We start from the raw sequence: 10,410 nt of genomic DNA on the forward strand, positions 1-10,410 counted from the left end.
TATATATATATAATATATAGATTCATAATATGTATAAAATAAATAATAGTAAACTAAGTAAACTAATCAGCGCAACTATTTATATATTTAGAAATATTTATATAAATTTTATATTTCCTCGAAAACCTTTCCCAATTCGTGTAAAAAATATGTGTATTTGTGTAATTTTGTTGTTTAATTATTCGAACATTAACTTAACTGAGAAAAGCCCCACGTTGCAAATTTATGAAAGTCAATGAAAAATTATAAAGTTATTATGTTTGTGAAACAAGAACTAAGAATTTTATTTCCTCAAATATCTTAGTTATTTGCAATTGAAATGTTTCTCGTTAATAAGATTTATGAAAAAAAAAAAACGTTTAAATTGAAGAATTAAGGAACTTTTTGCTGCTCAATCGTAACATGAAATGTATCAAAATAAAATCTCTTCAGAATTTCCAACTTATCACACTTCAAAAAACAAGTGTCAAGTTTTCCAAAATTGATCGTGATTTGTTTCTGAATGAAATTGTATGGAATCGAAACAGTTGATTGCAATTTTGTTCAATTGTTTTTGGCGACCGACGTGGGGCTTTTCTCAGTTAAGTTAATGTTCGAATAATTAAACAACAAAATTACACAAATACACATATTTTTTACACGAATTGGGAAAGGTTTTCGAGGAAATATAAATATTTATATAAATATTTCTAAATATATAAATAGTTGCGCTGATTAGTTTACTTAGTTTACTATTATTTATTTTATACATATTATGAATCTATATATTAACTATTATTTATTTTATAATAGTTAATAACATATTAATTCATACATTATTTAGAAATATTATAAATGCAGTAATTATATAAATATTTAGAGCATTGAGTAGTTGGTAACTTTGTTTTGTTGGTTGTGGCGGACTTGCTCACGTCACCCTACCTCACTTCACTTCACCTTGATGCAACTAGAATGTGGTAAGAACACCGACCTGCATTTGTTTTATTTTTCTTTTGTTTTCTTCTCTCTTTTATTTTTATTATTATTATTTTTATTATATACATGTACGAACTCGATTTCGTTCCGCTTCTTTTCCTTTGTGCGTTTTCTATTTGTTTCATGTTGTCTTTTGTTTTGGCGCAAATTAACTAATTAAAAAAAACAACGACGACGCGCAAATCTTGCGTTCGTCTCTTCACACGAAAGTGTTTGGCTTCTTCGATCCGCATGCATAAATGTGCTTCGTTTTACGTTTGTTTTCTTTTAATTATTGACTGTTTGTCGCATCCTATTACAATAATAATAATTATAATAATCGTTCACACTTCATCTACTCACTTCACTTTCACACTTATCTCTATCTTTACGTCTATATCTATTCTCTATCTATCTTCTAATCTTAATACGTTTTGTTTTTGTGTGTTGTTCTCTTTTCTTTCGTTTTCTGTGACTTTTCCTCATCAGAATCAATCGACCCGAGGCGACGATGGGAACTGGCGCCCGGCGCATCCACCCGATTTAATAATGACCACTTTGCGGGCATTACGTAATTAGCCTGAAAAGCCACAACCATTTCCATCCTCGCCTCTCTATAATCGTCAACATCGATAACCAACCGAGAATCAGTTTTCAGAAACAAAAAAAAGTAGTGTTAAAAACGTAAAACTTAAAATAACAAATTCATGTAGTTTTTAGACAAATCATTCTCATTTTACGCGAATTAAATTTAAATATTTCATTGAAGCGAATTCTTCATTAATTCAATCATCATCAATCAATAAAGTCGAATTATTATATTTTTTTATTATTTTTTTGTATCAGAAGAAATTTTTGTATTTACTCATTTCGTGTGGTTGTGATTCGCAGGTCGCAGCATAATCGTGAAGAAAGATGACGGATCTCAGGTGAAGGAGTCCACTGACAGCTCCACGACTTTGGAGGACGACGACATCAAAGGTAAGGAAGAATCCAAAGCCTTCTTTCTATCATTTTTTTTTAAATTTATCCGAGTGCGCGTCGCTACTGCTGACTACCAACTTAACAACATCTTAGTTTGTATTTTTATTGATCTGCACTCCAATTAACCCAAAAACAAATAATTGCAGTGAATCATCGTTCTTTAAACGATCCCCCCTCCCCCAAAAAACACCACCAAAACCTTTGAAACACCATCAAAAAAAAAAAGAAATCAACCCACGCGTCTTTCTAGTGAACTTCTTTAGTGCAGAGTCGACTCATCAAGTGTACATACCGAGCATTCTTAGTGCGTTTAACCCCCAACCTCCCTTATCGTTGACAAAAAAAAAACAACATTATTTTAGTCACCTTCACCATTGCATACCACTGGTTTATTCAATCAAACTACAGATTTAGTCCATTAAGAAAATAGTGTATAGATTAATTCATCAAACGCAAAATATCAATTCGAATGAGCAGCCAAAATTTACTGTTTAAATAAAACAAAATTTATAAAATTCTTCAAGTTATTAGCTACTTTTAATTTATATTTTATTTCCTCAAATATCTTAGTTATTTGCAATTGAAATGTTTCTCGTTAATAAGATTTATGAAAAAAAAAAAACCTTTAAATTGAAGAATTGAGGAACTTTTTGCTGCTCAATCGTAACATGAAATGTATCAAAATAAAATCTCTTCAGAATTAAAATTAGTAAATTCAGAAATTTCTGATTCATAACTTGTTTTTGCTATGATTTTAACAAAACAAAAATTAAGAGATTTTATGAATTGTATCATTCAACTATATTTATACAAAGTTAATTTAATTGTATTGTTCGAACTAATTTTTTTTGCACTCTCTCTCCCCCGTCAACCCCCACGACACATACACGTATTATTATGTAATTAGCGCACAAGCAAATCAATGACATCTTAGGCACCGTTGTAAATATACGAAAACAATTGAAAGAAAATCGATTGTACATAAAAAAATCAAGTGACAATTTTGTACAAAATGAATGCAAATGAAGTCCCACACCCATCTTTCTTATATAAGTCGCACCTTTATCGTCGCTTGTCTTTTATCTATCTATTCTTGTAAATATTTAACGAAATAAGAATTTAAGAAGGAAACAATTACTTATAATAATTAATTACGAAATCTGAGAGAAATACGTTTTTTTGGATAATGTACATTTGTGTTTCTGGGCTACGCTCAGAAGATAAGAAGGGCGGAGTGGATCGCAGTTCGACGGTTATTGCCAAAGATCCAGAAGGTAAAGAATAAATCAAGTCTATATATCTACTTTATTATTATTATTTTTTTTTTTCTACATAATCGTAATCATAATAATCACACAGTAATAATATTTGAATTAATTGATTTGTTACACATTTTAATTGATTGTTATTTATGTTTAATACTTTCTTTTTTTTTGGATAAATGTGTTTTTTCTTTCTCCGGTTTCTATCTGTTTAATATTCATTAATATAGCAGGTTTACCATGGGCCAATAAACATTTGAAGCAATATTTTGTGATTGGTCGAAACCAATTGTTCAATGTTTGCATGTTATTTTCGTGTGTCTGTATCTCTCTTATTCTCTCGATATTTTATGTGATTCCCTCTCTATCTGTTACTTTGCATCACTATGTTCACTGCAATTGGCTTTTGTTTCGTTGCGTGTAATTTACGTAACGTTGCGCGCGCGCTTTTGATGTATATCTGTTTTTCTAATTTTGGATGAAGTCTTTTGGACGATTGGCTCCGGTCCAGGCTTTTCCGCTTACCGGTTTCATCTCTTCTCGTACTTTTCGAGTTCCTCCTCGGCCGTACGCGTCTGATCACCTCTCGCGAAATTATGTAACAACCGTGCGATGGTCTTACGTTGTTCGTTGTCGTCGTCGTTTCTGTGCGTTTCCATTGAAACTCGGTAAAAATTGGTTGCATTTCGGAGGCCATGGCGGCCTTCGCTGCCGTTTTGGGGGCCTCCTCCAAACGCAGAGAAAGTACGTTCAAAAGAATATCCAAAAAAACAAAGACCAAAACAAACAGTACTAATACGTTAACGCAAATTAACAAAACTGTTGCATCGCTTTTTTTTTAGTCTCAAAATTAAGTAACATACACATAACAAATCGTTGATCACAACAGTAACAACTTAATTGTATTTAACAAATTGTTAATTAGAAAAAAAAAACGTTAATTAATTAACCAATTTTCGTTATTAAACATACATTTCTTATTCCTACATAAAACCAAAGAAAAGATCTTCAATTTTTAACTTTTTTTTGTGATTTTTTTTTCAAATTTTTCACTTTTATTTAACAAATTAACTAAGCAATTATTAAAAGTGAAATTACAATTATTTTTATATATAAAATTCTCAAAATTTTAAAAAAATCTTCTAATTTTCATCTATTTTTGACACTTTTCTTGGGTTTGTTTAATTATTTTAAAGTATTTACTCAAAATTGAACCTAAAGAAATTATCAAAAAAAAAAAGTAAATTAATTCTTCCATTTTTATCTAATTTCATTGAAATTAATAAATTTCACATTGTTTTTCTGTTTAATTTCACAATTTTATTAATGTATTGTTCTTCATTTATTATTTTTATAAAAATATATATTTAAAGAACTTTTACAATACTTTCTTTACTTCTGTAGTTTTTATTCCAACTAATTCATATTTATTAGAAATTATTTACATTTTCACCAAAAAAATCGAGGACAAATGTTTTTTCTGACATTATTAATAATTGACTTATTAATAATTATCAAATAATTGAATAAGTTTTACATTTTATATTAAGATATTCAATAGAATTTTCTATTAAAAAAAACTTATAAGTTACGACATAATTACTTTTAGCTCTTCTAAGAACCTTTAACATATTCATTTGCGTAGTAAAACATGCACGTCGGATGGTCCGAAAATAACTTCGGTCAATATTCCAAGTCTACTGCCATCTCCATCTGCGCTCAGTACTCTTTCTACCCATACATAATTAATTAATTACGTTCCCAAACGAACTGCACAAGTTTTATCTTTACTTTACTTTTTTTGATGTAAGAGAGTTAAAAGTTTGCTTTAAACGAACTGAATATCATTGTTACACATTTAAATTATATTCAAACACGCAAAGTTTCTCATTTTAAGTCTAAGTCGTAATAATGTATGCTATGAAACTGAGTTAAATGAATGAAAATTCCTACTGAAAAATCTTAAAAAAACACCAAATAATAACTTATTGTTTTTCTTTTTTTTTTATTTAAAGAAATTAGACTAATTGAAGAATTTAATTGTATTTTAAAAGTGGTTGAAATTAAAGTAAATCATTATTTTTTTTTTATTAATCATTTGTAAACTTTATACAGAAATCAGTTTTTTCTTTTTGTTGAAAAAATATTTCGAAAAAACACCAAATAAACTTAGTAATTTCTCATTATTATATGAAAATCGACTAATTGAAGATTTGTATAGTATTATAAAGTTATTTAAAAATTTAATTAGTATCGAAGATAATTTGCTTTGAAAATTTCAGTAAATTTTTTATAAAAAAATAATTGTAAAAACATCATGATATAACCGCATTTAAATTAATTTTGTATAATGAAACTAGATTAATTAAAGAATTGAATGTTATTGTAAAAGTTTCCAAAATTCCAATTTTTAAGACAAAAAAAAAATTTATTTTTTGGTAATGAAAATCAGTTATTATTTATTTGAAAATTTGTCAAAAAATCACTAAATTAACCTATTAATTTCTCTTTATATAATTAAACTAGACTATTTGAAGAATGGAATACAGTTGTAAAAGTTTATGAAATTACAATTTTTGGGAAAGAAACAATAATTTGAAATTTGATTAATTTTGATATTGAAAATCAGTTTTTGGTTATTGAAAAATATTTCAAAAAATCATTAATTAACCTATTAATTTCTAATTATATAATGAAACTAAATGAATTAAAGCATTTAATTGTATTCTAAAAGTAGTTGACATTAAAGTAAATCTTTTTTTTTAATCATTTGTTAACTTTATACAGAAATCAGGTTTTCTTGTTGAGCGAAAAATATTTCGAAAAAAACACCAAATAAACTTAGTAATTTCTCATTATTATATGAAAATAGACTAATTGAAGATTTGTATAGTATTATAAAGTTATTTAAAGTTTTAATTATTATTGAAGATAATTTGCTTTGAAAATTACTTATAATTTCAGTAAATTTTTTATAAAAAAAATAATTGTAAAAACATCGTGAAATAACCGCATTTAAATTCATTTAGTAAAATGAAACTAGATTAATTAAACAATTGAATATTGTTGTTAAAAGTTTCCAAAATCCAATTTTTGGGTCAAAAAAAAATTAATTTTTTATTTTTTGGTAATGAAAATTAGTTATTTTTTATTAAAAAATTTGTCAAAAAATCACTAAATTAACCTATTAATTTCTCATTATATAATGAAACTAGACTATTTGAAGAATGGAATACAGTTGTAAAAGTTTTTGAAATTACAATTTTTGGGAAAGAAAAAATAATTTGAAATTTAATTATTTTTGATATTGAAAATCAGTTTTTTTTTATTAAAAAAATTGTCAAAAAATCACTAAATTAACCTATTAATTTCTCTTTATATAATGAAACTAGACTATTTGAAGAATTTAATACATTTAGAAATATTATTGAAATTACAATTTTTGAGACAGAAAAAATAATTTGAAATTTAATTATTTTTGATATTGAAAATAAGTTTTTTTTTATTCAAAAATTTGACAAAAAATCATTAAATTAACCTATTAATTTCTCTTTATATAATGAAACTAGACTATTTGAAGAATGTAATAGAGTTGTAAAAGTTTTTGAAATTATAATTTTTGGGAAAAAATAATAATTTGAAATTTAATTATTTTTGATATTTGAAAATCGGTTTTTTTTTTCAAAAATTTGTCAAATAATCACTAAATTAACCTATTAATTTCTCATTATATAATGAAACTAGACTATTTGAAGAATTTAATACATTTAGAAATATTATTGAAATTACAATTTTTGAGACAGAAAAAAATAATTTGAAATTTATTTAATTTTGATATTGAAAATCAGTTTTTGGTTTTTGAAAAATATTTCAAAAAATCATTAATTAACCTATTAATTTCTAATTATATAATGAAAGTAAATGAATTGAAGCATATAATTGTGTTCTAAAAGTATTCATAATTCACTTGGATTACTAACAAATCTTTAAGAAATTCTCTCTCTAAAGTGTTCATTTTTCTTTGTCCCATCGACCGTTTCTTTGGTTATATTATTTATGTCTGTCTCTTGTTTTATGTTCTCTTCTCGCTTTTGTTTTAACGATGTACATTATTTTCCATGGTTATTGGTACAGGCGCTGGTACTCCGCCGCAGTCGCCCAGGGCGACGACGAGTTCGATCGCCGCCGCCGTTTCGTCGGTGGCGGCGGCGGCGGCGGCGGCGGCGGCATCGGCGTCAACGGTGGCGCCCCCTACGCCGCCCCCCGGTAACGCCAACGCCAACAGACCGACGCCCTTAAATTTGGGCCAGGCCCTTTTGCAGAGCGTCCAAGGTTAGAAATCACGCAACAACAAAAACAAATGCAACAACACTCAAACGAATAACAACTGTTTTGGGTTTCTTGATTTTTAGACTGATTGACCTTATAAAAAATAAAAAGAACAAAACAAATATTAACGAAAATTTCAGATTTACCAAGTTTTGCATTGTTGCGATGATAATTAACCGAAAAAATTAACAAAAATAAAATTTAGTTTTCCATTTGTTTGATTTTAACGTTTAAACATTTTGTGTGATTTTTTTGTTTTGTTTTTCTTTTTTATATAATCGAATTAATCGTAGAATTAAACGAAACAAAACCATAACGGATTGGCACACTCGATTGTTCGAACTGAAATTTGCAAGCGAAAACAATGTTACTATTTCTTTCTTCTCTTTCTAGGATTGAAATCGTTATTTAAGTGCAGTTTTTGTAAATAATTCTCTCTCTCTCTATCTCTCTCCCTGTATATATATAAACGATAAATCATCTGGATTGTATTATATACGTACTTAATCCGGCCATCTCCACGTAATATAAATATATAAATATATCTTCTTCAAAGTTATTTCAATAAACTTTTTGCGATCATTGATTCATTATTATTTACATTTCCCGTTTAAAAACTGTATATAACCCAACAATTTTCTTCTTGTTGAAATTTATTTATTTTTGTTAATCGAGAATGTGTGTTTACGTTGTAAATATGTTCGATAGGTGATTAATTTCGCGTCGTACGCATGCTGTAAATACGGACGGACCTCATTAATTCCATAAATCTGTAAACAGCCTCATTAATTATCAGTCCCGAGTTGCATAACGCTTTTAAATATAAATATATATAGAAAAAAAAACCCGATTATATAACTATTGAAAAAAAAAAGAGTGATTAACGATTCTCTCCGATAATAACGCTGTGTGTTTGTTACTTAATTTAACAGAGAACCTTGTACACTTGTTGTGCAGTCTGCATTTCTATTCCTTTTAGTGCTCTAGTTTTACGTTTTCTCGTCTCTTGTCTTCCCTGTCCATCTTATTGTTATTTTTGCATGTTCTGTTTTCTCTCCGTCTCTTTGTTTCTCTGTGTGTTGTTGTTTCGTGCAATTTAGATGGCATCCACGTGCTTAAATACGAGCAAACTGATAACTGGGTGGATTCTACCATTAAGTATAATAGACTACCCAAAACGGATTCAGGTTTGTGTTGTGTTTTCTCTTTCCGCTTGCTTCAAGTTTCGCTTACAAAAGACCGCCGCTTCCAACCCGTGTTCTCGTAAGCAACACCGCACGTTCCGTCGCGTTCACGTAAATAATTTGCAGTTTGCGAATCTCTCTTTATCAATTTCGAAATGTTGCAGAGTTTCGCTCTAATTGTTTGTTTTGAATTTCCCCAACAAATTTCGATCGAAAGACACGCAGTGTAATTGTATTTAGTTAGGATAATTATTATGAAGCTACGCTTAAGGTTCGTCGAGTAGACAAATTTCAAATTAGATTTACAGAAATTTATTTAATAAATTGTACATTGATATAGAAAACTAAGATTTAATTGAAAAATAGAAAAAAAAGCAATTTTGAATATTTCACTTAAAATTCTGAAAGGTGTAATTAGGTTTGTTGCTAAAACTAATTGTAAACATGAAAGTCGTAATAATTGAATAGACGTGAAGTGGAAGCGAAACGTAAAAAAAACTTTAAAATTAACAGAGGTTTTCTTTAAACTTTTCTATAAAATTGTAATGCAATAAAATGCATCGCTTCGACGACTTTCGAGCTAATTTATTTGCACGATGCAGAAGCAGCAGTATCCGTTGCTTTACAACCATCTAAACTTAAAGGTGGAAAACTTTTATAATTCTGTTTTTTTTTTGTTGTTGCAAGAGACTCTTTTTCACTACTTCTCTCTTAAATAAAGGCGCAGCCTTCATGAATTAATAGCGAATTTAGCGAAATTTTGAATTATGAATAAAATAACTTTTGCAAAGTTGATTAAAAATTGATTATTTTACAATGTGAAAATTGACAGATGACAAAATAAAATTTGCAAGTAAATTGAAATTCTGTTTTTTTTTTTTTCGAAAAACTTTCTTATTTTCAACTTCAAATTATTCAATTTAAAATAAAAAGTTGTCAATATTTACAGATTTCATATGCATCTTTTAGACCCATTCTATCTATAACAGTTTTTGAGAAAAATTGTAAAATGTGAAAACACTACTTTTACTAGTTCAATTTTTCAACATTGAACATGAATTACTACCGAATGGATGAAACCACAGTAATTTATCAATACTCTTTACATTTCCCAATTCAGTAGCTTTCATATGCACCTTTTAGATCCATTCTATCTAGAACAGTTTCTGAGAAAATCTGTAAAATGTGAAAGTACTGCTTTTTCTAGTGTTATTTTTTTCAATTTTTCAACTTTGAACATGAATTACTGCCGAATGGATGAAACCATAGTAATATATCAATTCTCTCTACATTCCCCAATTTGGTAACTTTCATATGCATCTTTTGGATCCATTCTATCTATAACAGTTTCTGAGAAAATCTGTAAAATGTGAAAAGACTGCTTCTTATAGTGTTATTTTTTTCTTCAATTTTTCAACTTCGAACATGAATTACTACCGATTGGTTGAAACCATAGTAATATGTCAATACTCTTTACATTTCCCAATTCAGTAACTTTCAAATGCACCTTTTGGATTCATTCTATCTATAACAGTTTCTGAGAAAATTTGTAAAATGTGAAAACACTGCTTCTTTTAGTGTTATTTTTTTTCTTCAATTTTTCAACTTTGAACATGAATTACTACCGAGCCGAATGGATTAAACCACAGTAATATATCAATATCTCTAATTCCCCAATTACAGAAAGCTTTATATGC

The 10,410-nt window shown here is 28.0% G+C and overlaps 1 protein-coding gene across 6 annotated transcripts in view; it reads left to right on the plus strand.

The window, feature by feature from the left end:
• LOC108561165 (calcium/calmodulin-dependent protein kinase type II alpha chain-like) overlaps positions 1-8,926 on the plus strand; it is a gene marked incomplete at its 5' end in the record, with an annotated part of 34,429 nt that extends 25,503 nt beyond the window's left edge. Inside the window, 4 exon segments of one of the 6 annotated variants that reach the window (XM_017918980.1) lie at positions 951-956; positions 1,846-1,935; positions 3,159-3,212; positions 8,630-8,926. In XM_017918980.1, the coding sequence (XP_017774469.1) occupies positions 951-956; positions 1,846-1,935; positions 3,159-3,212; positions 8,630-8,796 (317 nt within the window). 6 annotated transcript variants of the gene reach the window in all.
• Between the last annotated feature and the right edge of the window lie 1,484 nt (positions 8,927-10,410).

This window comes from Nicrophorus vespilloides, unplaced genomic scaffold (assembly GCF_001412225.1).
Source record: "Nicrophorus vespilloides isolate i.1.1-1 unplaced genomic scaffold, Nicve_v1.0, whole genome shotgun sequence".
Lineage (NCBI taxonomy): Eukaryota > Metazoa > Arthropoda > Insecta > Coleoptera > Silphidae > Nicrophorus > Nicrophorus vespilloides.